At 40.1% G+C, this 16,956-nt stretch overlaps 2 protein-coding genes across 3 annotated transcripts; both read right to left on the bottom strand.

The window, feature by feature from the left end:
• Nucleotides 1-348: 348 nt before the first annotated feature.
• Nucleotides 349-7,381, bottom strand: LOC122135899 (coagulation factor X-like). Its single transcript, XM_042717026.1, has 8 exons — nt 7,220-7,381; nt 6,858-7,018; nt 5,427-5,451; nt 5,218-5,334; nt 4,221-4,352; nt 3,885-4,153; nt 3,685-3,802; nt 349-1,215 (listed from the first exon to the last, which is right to left on the bottom strand). The coding sequence occupies exons 1-8, from the start codon at nt 7,278-7,280 to the stop codon at nt 596-598; spliced, it is 1,503 nt and encodes a 500-aa protein (XP_042572960.1). The 5' UTR covers nt 7,281-7,381; the 3' UTR covers nt 349-595.
• A 2,501-nt stretch (nt 7,382-9,882) lies between these two features.
• On the bottom strand, nt 9,883-16,948 carry LOC109102880 (coagulation factor VII-like). 2 transcript variants are annotated; one of them, XM_042717028.1, is made up of 8 exons: nt 16,788-16,948; nt 16,529-16,692; nt 15,776-15,800; nt 15,574-15,690; nt 14,577-14,717; nt 13,191-13,309; nt 12,974-13,094; nt 9,883-10,808 (listed from the first exon to the last, which is right to left on the bottom strand). In XM_042717028.1, the coding sequence occupies exons 1-8, from the start codon at nt 16,846-16,848 to the stop codon at nt 10,240-10,242; spliced, it is 1,317 nt and encodes a 438-aa protein (XP_042572962.1). In that variant the 5' UTR covers nt 16,849-16,948; the 3' UTR covers nt 9,883-10,239. The 2 variants fall into 2 exon arrangements, with proteins under 2 accessions (XP_042572962.1, XP_042572961.1); XM_042717027.1 differs by having other exon boundaries at nt 16,529-16,707; nt 16,788-16,890.
• Between the last annotated feature and the right edge of the window lie 8 nt (nt 16,949-16,956).

Here is a 16,956-nt window from a genome sequence, read left to right as displayed (position 1 = left end):
ATACTACATCCATCCCATCCTAAATATTGTTTCACTATTAACTCAAGGCTTAAAGAAAGTTTCGAGTTTCCAATGTGGTGGCGTTCAACTCGTAAAAACAATCTATCCGACATGATTTGAATGCAACATCATTATCTGTGTCCCTGCAGCACAGAAGCAGTCATCAGTAGCACAGGTATATTTGTAGCAATAGACAACAATACATTGTATGGGTCACAATTATACATTTCTCTTTTATGCCAAAAATCATTAGGATATTAAGTAAAGATCATGTTCCATGAAGATATTTTGTAAATTTCCTACCGTAAATATATCAAAACTTAATTTTTGATAAGTAATATGCATTGCTAAGAACTTCATTTGAACAAATTTAAAGATGATTTTCTCAATATTTAGATTTTTTTGCACCCTCAGATTTTCAAATATTGTCCTCCTAACAAACCACACATCAATGGAAACATCAATTTCATATGATGCATAAATCTCAATTTCAAAAAACTGACCCTCATGACTGGTTTTGCGGTCTTATATGTGTGAGAAAGATTATGAAAGAAAACAGAATAATGTCATTGATGAATCAGCATGAATTAAGACGTCAGACTCTGCATACGGGCGTCTTCCGAAGCAGCTCCCGCTTAGCTTTGGGTTTAATAGACGCTTCCGTCTGCGGCATGACTTTGGACATGGCGTTATTGATCCACGAGATGTATTTGGAGACCTGCGTGTAGACGCCGTACTTGCCCTTCCGGGCGCACCCTTCGCCCCAGCTCACCACGCCCGTCACGAACCACGTGCTTTTGTAGCGCGTCACGTGCGGCCCGCCGCTGTCGCCCTGACACGCGTCCTTGTCCTCCTGATCGTATCCGGCGCAGAACATGCGGTTGGAGATCTTAAACTTGCTGGACTCCATGCACTTGGCACGGTCGACGTACGGCACGGTCAGCTTCTGCAGGAAGGTGGACTGGGGGCCGCCCTCGCGCACTCGGCCGAAGCCGCTCACCATGCCGTCCTCCTGGAGCATCAGCACGCGCTCGGCGAAGTCATGCTGCGGAAGGCAGGCGGGGATGATGAATCTGCTGAATCTGATTGGCTTGCTGAGCTTGATGAGGGCGATGTCGTTGTGGTAGGTCTCAGCCATGTAGTTCTTGTGAATCAGAATCTTGTCTACGTCATGCGTGACCTCATGACCCTCGTTAACCAGCGTGTTGTGCTCACCTGACAGGAAGACACAAACAGGAGTGAGATCTCTTAAACATCTCTATTGTTTCTCCCAGATGGACAGATTAAGACTCTCCGTGAGGTTTCTCCTTAGAGTAATCTCATATGTGTCTCCTCTAGAGTTTAGGAAAAGATCTCCACCAGTGTTTGGGAAAGTTACTTATCAAACGGATAGTTCCGGTCCTTGATTCTGATTGGCTGAGCCACGTTCAAAGCTGTTGTAAATTACTCTACAAAGTAACATCAAAGTCCTTTTAAGACAAGTCATGTCACTCGGCGGCCATCTTTGAAATGCCTCTCGTGCATGCAAGTGCAGCTCCTATCTCTGAATGGGGAAACATTAAATTCTCCAAAACTGTTCACTGAGCTTAAGATTAAATTTCATATTTGAAATCACCAAAGAAATCTGACAACAACTGTGTCATCAATGTTGTTACTTTTGCTCAAATAGCATTATTAAAAGCTTATTTTTCAGGCTAGATCAGCCAGTGCACATGCACAGTACTAATAGCACTGTCAGAGCTCAGACTGTTTCTATAGCAACCGGGACTTCTAACGGCAGCAGTGAACTCTGACTTTACCGATTAGCGATTGGCTCTTTCATTCAGAAGGCGGGGCTTCTTGTGATTGAACGGCCAAATTGAGCGTTGCATTTTTCCCCATTCAAAACTATACGAGTGACATGTCTTGGGTATTCTATAGTCTTTGTTAACATACACTTTGGTTTACAATCGGAATTGTTACAACCACTTTGTCGCAACCACAACTGATTCTGAGGAACTATTGTTTGGTGGAAGAATACTCTATTTATTAAATGTGATGGAAACTCCAAATATCTAATAAAAATCTCTTAATTTGCCAAAAAGATTTTACGCTCACTTAAGGTGACTTGAGCAAAAGAAGGCATAGAGATGGAAATGCATTTTTGTGAATACATTTCTCCATGCACATGAAAAAGGTCAAGTAATGGGATAACTTCACTAGCCAGCGGACCGATCTCATTGCACAGGATCCAAGATGTTGTTACAGTCATTCTATGGTCATTTATGTATAACTGAATAATAGTATTTCTGTATAAAAGTAGTCTTACACAACTTTGTTTCCAAACAGGAAGACACAAAGGCTACGTTCAGACTGCAGGCAAATGTAGCTCAAATCAGATTTTTTGCTCACATCTCTGATAACAATCAACCACTGAATCAAATGTTAAAAAATCGTTGATTTGTCAATGTTAATTGCACTGAATCAAAATTTGCATGTTTGCACACGCAATTAATGTTGAAAATGTTGAAATTTTAACAAACCACCATTACTGTGATACTGAAACTTCCACTGATTACTAACTAGTAATCAGTGGAAGTGAGATGTGCCAGTTTCAACTCTACTGTATATACAAGCAAAACATGAGGGCTCGTATCATAAAAGTTCAAAACACTGCTGTCTTTTGTCACATCCTTGCATTTATTTTTCATATTGCCTGTGCATCATTTCTCTGGCTTCTGCAGCAGATCACACTATAAATAAACACATAATCGCTTACTTTATATCCTCCGTGTTTACTTCCGTATAACAAGTGTTGCCAAATCCATGGTTTCCCCGCAGAATTGGGCTACTGTTTCCACTAACAACACTAAAGCAATATTTGGACTAGTTTTGAGAAGCAGTTGGTTGGTTTTTATTTTTAAAAACCTGGAAACCCTGTTCGTATCGTTATTTTGTGCATATGGGTTGTAACAAACATTCTAATCACGGGAAGAAGGAGGCGGGAACCGGCAAACATTTAAACAAAAACAGTGTGTCCGCTCGGCCCTCCACCAGCTGGGTGAACTCTTCCACGTTGCCTGGCGGCGGCACTGGATAGCCCTCGGTGGACGGCCTGACACTCCTCCGCCACCCGGTGGATGGCGACAGCTGCTCTGAGTTCGGGAAGCTGGCAGGAGTGCCCCATTCCCTGCTCCTCCCCATCAACAAATGGCTCGTTTGTAATGGGTTTTATTATTTTTGTCTGGTCGCGCCGGTGTTCTGACCGGGACACGCATCACAGTATGGTGAGGGGCGTAACATTTCCGTCACACGCTTGAGGCATTCAGCCAATCACAATGCACTGGATAGCTGGCCAATCAGAGCACACCTCGCTTTTCAGAACGATGAGCTTTGTAAAAAACTATGTGTTTCAGAAGGCGGGGCCATAGAGGAGCAAAATTAATGTACAGTATGTGTTTTTATTAACCTTCAACCACATAAACATGGCAGCTAGCTGAAATAATTTTATAGTAAATAATTAAATTTTTTTTTTCTTTAATGTAGTTTCTTTTATTTCAAGTACAAAAACGTTTTGTTTTTTTAAATAGTTTTAGTACTAGTTTTGTGTACTAGTTTAGTACTAGTTTTTTCATGCTAAGTGTGCATGAAAATATTTCACAAATGTTGAAATTTTAAATAAAGGGTGATGACAGCATTTCATACCTACAACCACCCGGATGGAGAGCGACTGATTCATGCAGTGAGCAGCCGACAGAACGATGTACTCGTTTAAGATGGTGCCGCCGCAGAAGCCGATGTTGTCTTCGTTGATGAGAAGAGCCTGAGAGAACATCCAACATCATCACGCTCAAACTGCCATATTTCATGTCTACAATGTAAAGCTTCATGCTAAAGATCTCTACCTGCCATGGACAGTCTCCAGGAAGACACTTCACACCGTTCACGATTCTCGTTTTTCTCCCTGGGGACTCAGCCGGGAGGGATTCCTCCTCCAGATCCATCTCCTGCTTGAGGAGACCAAACATGCTGGTTGTGTCGTTGACGGGAGGGTTGGTGGAGTCTGTGACAGGCTCGACGGTGGTCTCCTCTTCATTCTCAGTGTGGTTGATGTGTATGTTGTTTAAGATGCTTCTGGTCTTCTGAGGATGGACGGCGCCACATTTGAAAGGATCTGAAACCGGAAAGTGTTTAAACTCAGGACGGATACACATCTCACTTAAAGTCAAATCATCATTTACCTTGAGACTGACACGACTTCCCGTCATTGGCCAGCTCGTAGCCTTTAGCACACGAACAGACGATATTATTCCTCTCAACTCTGCAGAAATGATCGCAGCCTCCGTTTTCGCTCTCACAGAGCGCAGGAATTACTGCAGCGAGACACACAAGAGAGAGACTCAGTGCTGCTGATCGACTGACGGTCTGTTGTGTGAACACCAGTGCTGGGGGTAATGCATTACAAGTTACGTAATCAGATTACTTTTTCTAAGTAACTAGTAAAGTAACACATTATTTTTTTAATTTAGAAGGAATTATCTGAGTTACTTTTTCAAATAAGTATCTCCAGTTACTTTGTTTCCATGTATTGAGTGACAGCTCTGGTGTTGCCATGGTGACAGAGATCAGGAGAAATACTGTAGTTCTAGACTAAATATGAACGTGTTTACTCATCTCACTGCACAAAAACACATTCAGTGAAAATGAATAAAAACAGTCAAATGCAAACTCAGAATATTATAAACACCTGCAATAATTAAATGTTTAATAAGACAAATATCATTTATGTATTTATTCCAATTTTATTAACCAATATCTTTGCTTCTGACCTTCGATGATCTATTTCAATCATACTAATAAGCAAAATTGACACAATTGTGTTTTTATTTTAGTTATTGCTGAATAGTGTTGAACTTTCTTCTCCTGCGTCATATTCTTCATGTGATTAGTTTGAGCAGCGCCCTCTACTGTACAGACGTGAATTAACACTTCCTTCAGCCACATTCACTTCACTTTTGGTGTGAAAGATCTTTTACATTAGTAAAATAACTTTTTATATTAAAAACAAACAAGCAATCCCTGCCCAGATTTCAAAAGTAACGCATTACTTTACATAAAAGTAACGAAGTAACGTAATTAGTTACTTTTTTCAAGGAATAACTCAATATTGTAATGCATTACTTTTTAAAGTAACTTTCCCCAACACTGGTGATTACTGAACAAAATGCGTCTCTTTACCGATCTCACAGTTGTAGCCCTTATAGCCTTGATGACAGAAACACGTGTACGGCGGCCCGATCGCGTCTCTACACTCGCCGCCGTTGAGACACGGGTGGGACAAACACGCGTCTCCATCTGAACAAACAACACCGAACACACAAGAGCTTGTATCAAGACTTACTTCACCATTAAAACCAAGCTGAACCGAAGGATTATTGCAGACTCACCAACATACTTGTGCCAGAACTCATCCTGAGGGAAAACACAACACATCCGTCAGAGGAAATGAACACACACTCGATTCTTTTGAGCTGGATTTATATTGATGTTTGTTTTCATTCAAATAGACCTTAGACCTAATGCTTTCACATGTGGTTATTTTTGTAGCAAAAAATCTCATGTTCATCAAATGGTTCAAACAGAGCCTGAAAAATGTTTCATTGTATTTATATTGGCCAAGTCAAGTTCAATAGTTCAGCTCTGTTATGGAGGAATTCAGACTGATAATAGTTGCTAGTTACTGGCTGTGACATTTCAACACAAAACATGTTTCAAAAAATAATTGGTCATTAATACTTTGTGTGAATTTATGTATTACTCAAATTATAAGCGTATATGTTCTTGTCACGCTGGTTTTTGGGTTTTTTGTTTCTGGTTTATTTTGATTGGTTGTTTAAGTCGTGTGTCTTAGTTCTCATTGGTTGGTTTGTCATGTGACCCCCTTTTATTTGGTATATATAGCCCTCATGTTCCCATTGTCTCTTGTTGAGTATTGTCCCTGTAAAATCTGTTGATAATTTTTTGTTTTGTTTATGACAAGTCTGCTCATGCCAAGTCAAGTCTAGCCTTTATTTGTTTGTATTTTGGATTGTCACTTTTGGACTGCACTTGGGTTCTCGTTACGCTCGCCTCCAGAGGAATCTTTACAGTTCTAAACAGTGAATACTGAGGGAATCGTGTCCATCACTAGCTATGTTTCCATCCAAAGTTACAAATTTAACTTGTGCACAAAATTAGAATATTGAATTCTGAATAAAACACCATTTCCATCCCACGTGTTCACATGGAAACTGGCCCAAAATATCAATAATGAATGCAACCGGGGCTCTTTTTCCCACATCATAAATGACTTGCGCCAGATGAAACGCAGTAACAAACTCTGTTGTGTTATATGTTGTGTGTTGGTTGAATGATGTTTGGAAACACAGTTATGGAGGGGTTTTGTACAAAATCATTTTGATGAAGGACTTCTTTCTGAATTATCAAAACAATATTTAAGATGGTGCGCGATGGTTCAGTTATCGAGTCACATGACTTTTTTTTGATGCACCTTGAGGAATTAATTCAGCACATGTGTGTTTCCATTGTCGCTATTGTGCATGTTTTCTTATTAGATACAGAAATGATCTCAATGAACTCAATTGAGCACATAATTTTTCATGCAGAACTTTAATGTGCATCTTTGTGTTTACATCCAGCATGTTTTTTTTTTTCCCCCAAATCACATAAGAGTAGGTGGAGTAAACATGGCTGATGTCTGCGGTCCTTATGACTCTGGTATTTTGGGCCTGAGAAAAAAAAAAAAAAAGTGGTACACGTGATTTCCTGAACGTTTCCAATCAAATATTTAAAAATAAACAAACAAACAAACCACCGACCGTCTTTTTAACATCCTCGAAGATTTCTCTGGCCTCCTCATAACTGCAGCGCTCCTCAACACACTCGCGCTCCATGTTTCCCTTCTTTAGCTCCTCGAACATGGTGTTGGCGCGCCGGCGCCGGCTCAGGACCTGACTGGCATCTCGACTGTGGAGGAAGACTGGAGAAACACATGACATCATCATCATCAAAGCCTCCCTCCTGATAGCAGCGGAAGAGCAGGGTGTTGAGAAATAAACCCAGCCTGACCATTAGCACGCTCAAACTCACTCTCACATTGATTAGGCCTTAAACAACAAACCTTCAGGTCAGAAAAGAGAGTCACACGAGTCATTCTGAAGCTTCGAGACGACGCACTCACCTTCTGAACTCACACAGTGTATTAGAAACAAGCAGAGAAAATTCCAGAAGACCCAAGACATTGTGGTTTATCAGCGTTCAGCTCTTTCACATTAGAGGATCGACAGAAAACAGACAGAAGGTCAATGAACTGAGCGCTGGGAGGGAGAGAGACACAGGAACAGGGGGAGGAGAACCTGTCAAGAGGACAAAGTGAAAATTGCCAGCGTTTACACTTCGGATATTTCAGTTCAGAACTCATGGAACTACAGGAATCCTGTCCGATGTCTTCATTTGATGTTCACCGCAGCCAAGCGCATTATCAGGCTCTTCAGAACATGAATATAGTACAGAAGACTCAAATTAGTATATTTATTAATTTAGCAGATGCCTTTATTTAATTTAGCAGATGCCTTTATCCAAAGAGACTTACGAGGAGGAATACAATAAGCGAAAGATCTCAAAGGGCTGGTGATAATGCAGTGGTGATAAATGGTTTATCTAAATAAGACGTTCTGTCCTGTTTGAGGTCACAGAGATGAAGATGGGCTGTCAAAGGGGTCATGGCATGGATTTTTTGTATTATTTTATATGTTCCTTCACAAATATTCTTTGTGACTCTCCATGACACTGTGCCTCGATTACAAAACAAAATCCACATACACGATCCGGATGCCATTAAAAATAAACTATCCACTTGTTCCTTTGGCAGTTTAAACCAAACGTTCTTTCACTGCATTTGTCCTGACGACAGACTCATATCTGTTTACTGTATCCAGTGTAGACAAGACAGCGCAGCGATTGTGATTTCTATTTTATTTTGACGTGACACTCACATTCAGCGTTAGCCATCAGTGACTGAACACCAGTGGGCGGGGCCTATGCTGAGAAGGCTATACATCGATGTCTTACTCTGGAGGCGTGTTTATGCAAATTTGTTTTTATGCGCTCTGGTGACGTCATCTTGCCCCTCGGATCCAACCGAGCTGTTTTTGGAGCTTGATTAAATAAATGCTTTGTTTATAATGAGGAGGAGGTTTTAAGCTATGAAACTTGCAGGGTGTTTTAATGGTACAAATACCTCTTATGTGGCGAAAGATAAAGGCAAATTTGATTTCTTGTGTCACGACCCCTTTAACTCACTTTTATTGGAATATCTGAACCTTATATGTGACCCTGGACCACAAAACCAGTCATAAGGGTCATTTGTTTGAATTTGAGATTTATATATCACATGAAAGCTGAATAAATAATCTCTCCATTGATGTGTGGTTTGTAAGGAGGACAATATTTGTCTGAATATCTTTGAATCTGAGGGAGGGTGCAAAAAAATCTAAATATTGAGAAAATCATCTTTAAAGTTGTTCAAATGAAGTTCTTAGCAATGCATATTACTAATCAAAAAATTAAGTTTTGATATATTTACAGTAGGACATTTACAAAATATCTTCATGGAACATGATCTTTACTTAATATCCTAATGATTTTTGGCATAAAAGAAAAATTGATTATTTTGACTCATACAATGTATTGTTGTCTATTGCTACAAATATACCTGTGCTACTGATGACTGCTTCTGTGCTGCAGGGACACAGATATAATGTACACAAAATGTACATAATCTGACCGTACACAGGGTCACGTCTGGTGTATGATTAACAACATCTGCACAAGAAAATCAATGCTGTTTTAGTTAATGACTACCAAACTGTCCCTCAGACGCACCAGAATGATCCCTAAAACCAACACACATGAAGATCAGATGCTTGAATAACAAAAGCACATATAAACAAACTCAGAGAGAGATTTATTTCAGAACCCATTACAGACATTAATCTCGAGCAGTCGGCTCAACTGGAGATCCAGGGGTTTTCATAACCATCTCAAGCCATTTCAAGAAGTTGGCCACTTTGGTGTAAATCTCAGGATAAAAATATATCATATAAATAGTCAAGTGGTCAAGTGCAAAGACCACAAGTGTGGGTATCTGGACAGGGCATACGAGCTGCTTTACAGCTGAAATTGAAGTTTCTTTTATAATTGCTGAATTCTCTGTATTGTATAAAGCACTATAGAAGAAAACGTAAGGTTGGGGGTAATGTATTATGACATTTATGACTTTTTTTCAAGTAACTAGTAAAGTAACACATTCATTTTTAATTTACAAGAAATATCTCAGTAACTTTTCCTAATAATTCTTCCATGTATTGCCTGACAGCTCCCCTGTCTGCAAAAAACCAAACAATTTATTTAAATGCATTTTTAGAATTTATGTGCATTGTGCATCTTGGTGTTTCCATCCAGTCTTTTTTTTTATGCAATATCCCAAAATGCACATAAAAATAGGTGGATGGAAACATAGCTACATACAGAATAAAATCAGACATGATCAAACATAAACAGAAGATTCGCTGTGCATTAACACTTCGTTGTGTTGCAGCTGTAGATTTGGCTGTCTGTTCATGGATCCACTGCATGTATGCGTGGGGAAGTTTTGCACAAACTTATTGTGCAGGTTCCTATTTGAATCTGGATTCCCCAACAAAATGTCTTACAGCAATGGTAAATGCAAGCACACACAGGCATATAAACCCAATAAGCACAGATCATTTGCATACTACTGAATTATTTATTTGTGAATGAGGTAATTATGGATAGAAATATCAAAAACACAGAAGAAAAATCAGACATGATCAAACATAAATAAAAGATTTGCTGTGCATTAACGCTTCATTGTGTTGGAGCTGTAGAATTGAGCGTTTCTTCACAAGTCTTTTTTGATGCGCATTAAGGAATTTATTCGGTAAAATTGTTTCCATCATAGTTTATACGCATGTTTTCTTACCGGATAAGAGTTTTATCTGACTTAACTGAGCGCATAAGTTTTTTCAATACATTTTTTAGAATTGATGTGCATCTTGGCATTTCCATCCAGTGGATGCAATATCCCAAAAATGAGCATAAAAATAGGTGGATGGAAACATAGCTACATAAAGAAGAAAATCAGACAGGATCAAACATAAATAGAGGATTCGCTGTGCATTAACACTTCAATGTGTTTGCAGCTGTAGAATTGGCCGTTTGTTGGTGGATCCACTGCAGGTAGTTGGAGACGCGGGTGTAAATGCCGTAGGACCCTGGTCGGGCGCAGCCTTTGCCCCAGCTCACGATGCCCAGCAGGAAGGTGGTGTCCCTGTAGCGGGTCACCAGTGGCCCGCCGCTGTCCCCTTGACACGAGTCCATCTTTCCCTCGATGTAACCGGCGCAGAACATGTTGCTGGTGAGCGTCACGTTGCTGCTCTCGATGCACTCCTGCGTGCGGATGCGGGGCACCTGCAGGCGGCGCAGTAAGCGTGACGTGGGCCCGTTCTCGCTGCGTTTGCCCCAGCCGCTCACCGTGTGCTTGCTGACGGCCCACAGCTCGCGCTCGGCCATGTCTCGCAGCGGCAGGCAGATGGGGACGGCGTAGGTGCTGTAGACGATAGGCTCGCGCAGACGCAGCAGGGCGATGTCGTTGTCTGAGGTCTTGAACACGTAGCCGGGGTGCATGAGCATCTGCTCCACCTGGATGACCTGTTCTGTGCCTTCGTCCACCTCGATGTCATGCTCACCTGCGTCACAGACAACACACACACATTAGAGCTGGCACTAAATACTGTGCTGCAAGTATTTTCAAGATTGTTTTGGTCGTAAATTGAAAAAAAACAAAGAGGAAAATCTCCAGGGAGCCCATGGCTACGATTACACGACAGCAACACACTAAAAAAAGGGGGGAAAATGTCCTTTGTGTTTTTGAAAAAGTTTTGCATGTATAGACGACAACATTGTCAAAATGATAATCTGTTCACAGGCATCTGCAAAATGACTAAAAAAACGTTGTATTTTGCATGCCGGGCCAGTAGGTGGCGATGACACTTTGGAAAAGAATCAGTACGCATCTGTGCACATGTGCGTTCCTACAGACTGAATAGGGCTTGGGCGCCGCGTTGCATTCTGGGACGTGGCCGCCATGTTGATGGCCTCGTGAATGTAAACATACAGCAAGTTGAACGAGAAGAAAAACAGAGTTGGGAGAAAAAGAAAAAATATGTTAAAGTCGCGAAAAGGTTGTGGGATTTAAAGGGATACGCTAAGTAGGGATGCCAGGGATCGGTATGTGGACAAAATCGGCACTATTAACGGTTTGGATCAATATGAAAATCCCAACAAAGAGTGGAGCACCGACGACGAGTTGCTGCCGCACTTTTGCATTACAGATATCTTCGGCTACCTTGTTTGTTTTGTTTACAGTAATCCAGACAAAGGTAAACTGCACTCCGCCTAGTTGCTAGTTTAGTAACCGTTAGTGCTAACAACCATTCACGTGTACTTTTAACTAACTTATGTGTTTCAAAAGTTTAGTTAGTAGCTATCAACCCTCCCGTTTTTTTCCGGGGTTCTCATGTATTTGAGCTCTTTTCCCGCTGTCTTCCCGTTGTAGTATTTTCCTGTAAAATATCCCGTTAGCCCTTCCATCGGACCTGTCAGTCTCTGTGCTGTTGTCCTTTTGCTACACAGTTGCCCTTCCAGCAAAACAGATATTTTCAAACCATCGTTTTGCTTAACGTTACTTGAAAGCAACCTTAGCGTGATATTGGCCTTTTTAAGATAACAGCGTGGTTGTTGTGAGAGCAGGATTTCACACCAATGTAAGCAAAGTCACGTTAGACATCGCTTCACAATCTCGCTTAGTTAATGCAGCAGTTTTGTAGTACGAATTTTTGCTGTCAGCAGAGGGATAGCAACAGAAAGATGAATGTAGAAATTTTCCGGTTTTTTTGGATGAGTAGCCCAGGAAATTTCCCTTATTTTCAGTGTTTACTTAAGCTATATAAATTAATATTCAGATATTATACCTCACTTGGTCTCCGTGGTCGCGCCTCCAAGCAGGAAAGCAGTGGCAAGTTAATCCATTTTTTTTCAAAGGGCGATTATGTGTTGTGCTATTACACCCCACAATACAGCAACGGTTTACCATGGTTGAAATAAATTTTTATTTAATCAAATTAAGACACGCGGCTGAGAGGGAGTATGTCTAAACACTGCGCAGTAGTCCGAGTAGCAGTAAAGGAGGCCATCAGCATGGCAGCCACGCCAAGTAATGACGTCACGACGCCCAAGCCCTATACGTAATACTGTACATATGCGAATGATGTCACCGTTTTCACAAATTCACATTTTTGTAGTTTGCAGAGACGATAAGGGCATCATTTTCAAAAACTGGCTCTTTGAGAACGGTTTTTAAATGTTTGCATTCCAGGCCCCCAAAACACCATTGTCGTGTAAATGAACGACCAAAGCGCATAAAAAGTTTTTAGCTTTTTTTTATTATCTGCGTTTTCCATTTTTAGTTGTGTCATGGGTGTCTGGGTTTGGACCACATGGCTGCAGCACTCTAATATTATTACTGAGTGTACTCCCTTATTTAAATTTGCAAATACATTAAAACAACTGACATGTACCCTTTCTCAGGTTTTTTCAGTTACTAATTATTGCTTGTATAATCGTGCAAGGAAACTGTAAGAAATCAGTTAATAGCAGTGATTTTCTTTTCTTGATAATATTGTTTGATTAATATGAATTAGATAATTAGGTGTGGTGTTGTTCGGCTTCAATACTCTTTTTTTTTTTTTTTTTTTTTTTGAACTATCACAAAAATGAATTTGACTGCTCGCATGATTGTTGTGTGTTCTCATGATGCTTTCACATTCACAATCTTTTCCGAGAGCGACCGTACCTGCGACTATCTTGAGAAATCTGACATGGAGTTTTTCCAAACAGTGAGCGGCTGTGAGGATCCAGGTGGGTTTGTAGATCACACCTCCACAGAAACCCTTCTGACCGTACTTTAGCAACACCTGTCCATCAACACACACACACACACAGTCACACAGACAGATGTTTGACGGTAAAGTACAGTATGAACGTGAACAGGTGGATTCTGTGATGGTTACCTGCCAGGGACAGTGACCTTTAGGACATTCGACTCCACCAACGACACGAGATCTCACATCATCCTTCATAGCAGCACCTCCACCCTGAAGAAGAGGAACCTTCCCACACGGAAACGCCTCTGTAAAGGAGAGTTTAAAGTACTTTACATACAGACACCATGCTGAAGTCATTATACGACAACCAGTGCTGGGGAAAGTTACTTTTAAAAGTAATGCATTACAATATTGCGCTAAGTAACTATTTATGTTACTTAGTTACTTTTTATGGAAAGTAATGCTCTATGTTACTTTTGCATTGCTTTTTAAATCTGGGCTGGGTTTGCTTGTTTGTTTTTAATATTAAAAAGTTCTATTTTTGACGAACGTAAAAGCCCTTTCACACCAGAAGTGAAATGAATACGCCTCAGGCTGAAGGAAAAGTAAATTCACGCCTGTACTGTAGAACGCAGAAGAATTCAGCAGTAAGAAAAGAAGCACAAATGTAAATTTTGCTAATTAGTATGGTTGAATTGGATCATTGAAGGTCAGCAGCAAAGACATCGCTTAATAAAATGGGATTAAATACATAAAGGATATTATGCAGGTTTGCCTCAAATTCTGAGTTGCATTTCACGTTTTTATTCATTTTGAGGAAAACTGAATCTGTTTTGTTCTTGTTTTTTTTTTTTTTCTGCATGCGAGATGAATTAATGCATGTTCACATTTATTCTAGAACTACAGAAACATCTTACTGCCGATTTCTCTCAACATGAGCACAGGAGAGCCATCAATCAATAAATGGGAAAAAAAAACTAATTGGTGTTACTTATTTGAAAAGTAACTTGTAAATTAAAAATTATAAAATAGATAGTTCTGGTCCTTGATTCTGATTGGCTGATCCGTGTTCAAAGCTGTTGTAAATTACTCTACAAAGTAACATACACCTTTGTTTACGTTTGTGTGTTGCTCGGCAACCACTTTGTTGCAACCACAACTGATTCTGAGGAACTACATTGTTTGGTGGAAGAATACTGTTTATATTAATATCATTACACTTTACTGGCTATGTTTTATTTTGTGAAACTGTACTGTGTATATGGAATAACCGTTTTATAAAAGCAATAATCCCTGTGAAGCCGTGGTTTACAGTGAATTTATAACAGCTATAACGCCGCTTCATGTCGTGCCTAACAACGACCCTAAAATGTTATAAATTTACTGTAAACCACGGCTTCACTGGGATTATTGCTTAAGTAATGCCTTACTTTACTGGTTACTTGAAAAATATGTAACTTGTGTTACCTGTAATGCATTACCCCCAACACTGAAGACGACACTGAATGCTAAACAGATGATTCTGAATCTTGATTACCAGGCAGTTACCCGTGCGTTCTGTGATTTTCTCACCTTGTGTCAGGCACTTCTGACCATCTGACCCTAAGTAATATCCGTGGGCACAGGAACAGTTACGCCGAGCGTCCTCCTCCGTGCAGAAGTGCTCGCAGTGCCCGTTATCATGCAGACAGGAGTCAGGGACGTCTTTCATCGCTGAGGAGTGAAAGGAAAAATGTGTGCTTGGGCCAGGAATTTGTTCGTTCTTTAACTTCAAGGACGTGATGTTATTACGTTACTCTTTCTGAATGCTAAACTCAGATAAGTTTCATGTATAGTTTTTGAAGCACAAATCACTTAACAGAGGGAACTGTGCTATATGAACTTTTATCAACTATAACACTGTAGCTATTTTAACATGTAACAAGTGGAACATTTGGTTCCTTTTTGCAGCACGGGGGGAAGACAATAAAGTTATCTCATTTAAATGATACAAATAGATGCATTTTTCTGTCATTTATGGGTTTTCAAACAAGGCTCAATCTGTAACCTATACATTTGGCAATTGTTTTACTTTTTAAATCATAATTGAGAGGTGCGGGTTTGTACTCATTTTGTGTCATTTCCTGTGTTCTGTCTTGTCTGTTTACATTCACATCTGATTGATTATCAGCCATTTTGGCTAAGAAGTAAATTTAGTTGCATATTATTTAGATAGTCCACTGTATACATTCTACACTCTTAAAAATAAAGGTGCTTCACATGGCCATAGAGGAAGCTTTTTGTCTAAATGGTTCCCTAAAGAACCTTTAACATCTGAAGAACCTTTCTGTTTCACCGAAAGTGTTTCTTCATATTAGAAAAGGGTAAGAAAGAGATGTTTCTTTAAAGAACCTTTGACTGAATGGTTCTTTGTGGAACCAAAAATAGTTCTATATGGCATCGCTGTGAAGAACCTTCTAAGCACCTTTATTTTTAAGATGGTACTGACTAGAATTAACTAACTGTCAACTAACCATCATGCATTTGCAGCTACATGTCAGCTAACTCTCACTGGTGCTGATGTTCTCACCCTGTTCACAGCTGCGTCCGCTGAAGCCCGGCGAACACAGACACGTGTAGGATTCGGCGTTCTGGGTCGAGCAGAGCCCATTATTCTCACATGGATTTGATGCACAGTGATCTTTAACTGCAGACGAACACAAACATTCATCTTACTCACAGACAATGTCATGAAGATGAATGACTTTCCAAAAACAGTCTCAAAATCTCACCATCGTAGTTCTTCCAGAACTCATCCTGTGTGGAGACATTAGTTAGACGTTTGCTTGCATTGCACTAATAAAATACAAAACTAAAACAAAGACTTAACATCACATCCAAACATTGAGTATTAAGAGTATCATCGCTGCAAAAAAAGATTTTCTTCCTTAGTATTTTTGACTTGTTTTCTTGTATAAATATCTACAAATACTGGAATTAAGATGCATTTACTTGACAAGTAAAATGAGTTAAGATATTAAACCTAGTCCCAGACTAAAGTGTAAGTCTGAGCTGTTTTAACTGAAAGAAACTTGCACCGACTTTTGTCTCAAAATGCACACCAGTAATGTTTTTTCCCGAAGCATGTTAATAGAACTATTGCCTAGTCCTGGCTTAGTCTAAGCCCTGTCTGTGAAACCAGGCCATCGTCTTGTTTATCCAAATTTTGTTCGTTTTTGCCTAAAACAAGTAAAATATCTGCCAAAGGGGTGAGAAAAAATAATCTTGTTTAGCTTTTGAATTAAGAGTATTTTTCTTATCCCATTGGCAGATATTTTTGGATCAAAATTTGGATCATATTTTCAGAAAACAAGCCATGTATAAACAAGTGATTTTACTTAAATGCATCCTGATTCAAGACTTTTTAGATGTTTATTCTAGAAAACAAGACATAAACACTAAACAGTAAATATTATTTTTGCCGTGTAGTGCATATCAAACCCATCAGTCACTGAAGATGTGTGTTTGTCACATGTAATACTGACGGTGGCCTCCGTGTGTTCAAACACCTCCCGCGCCTCCTCATACGAACATTTCTCCTCCAGACACTCCCTCTCCAGATTGCCCATCTTCAGCTCCTCAAACCAGCCCGAGTTCGCCCTCTTGGTCCGGATCATCCCCCCATGAGCCTCATCCTTCCCCACAAACACTGAGCAACACAAGACTGTTATCACCAACAACACTCTTATTATACACACCGCTGGATTTGGTGCTATAATGTGCATCTGTAGTTGGTTTAGTTACCTGTAGCAGAATGACAGCTGTAAAGACCCAAGAGGATGTAAAACCCCGACAGGAGACTCATGTTGAACAGCGGTTCAGTGCGTATCTCTGCTGCAGGTTCAAAGGTCTGAAGTCTAAATACTCTCCACCCCTCAGAGTCTACAAACCCTCCCTTACTGAACCACAGAGA

The sequence above is a fragment of the Cyprinus carpio genome, chromosome B1 (genome assembly GCF_018340385.1).
Source record: "Cyprinus carpio isolate SPL01 chromosome B1, ASM1834038v1, whole genome shotgun sequence".
Lineage (NCBI taxonomy): Eukaryota > Metazoa > Chordata > Actinopteri > Cypriniformes > Cyprinidae > Cyprinus > Cyprinus carpio.
Note: the sequence above shows the minus strand (reverse complement) of the source record. Positions and strands in the feature narration are given on the sequence as shown.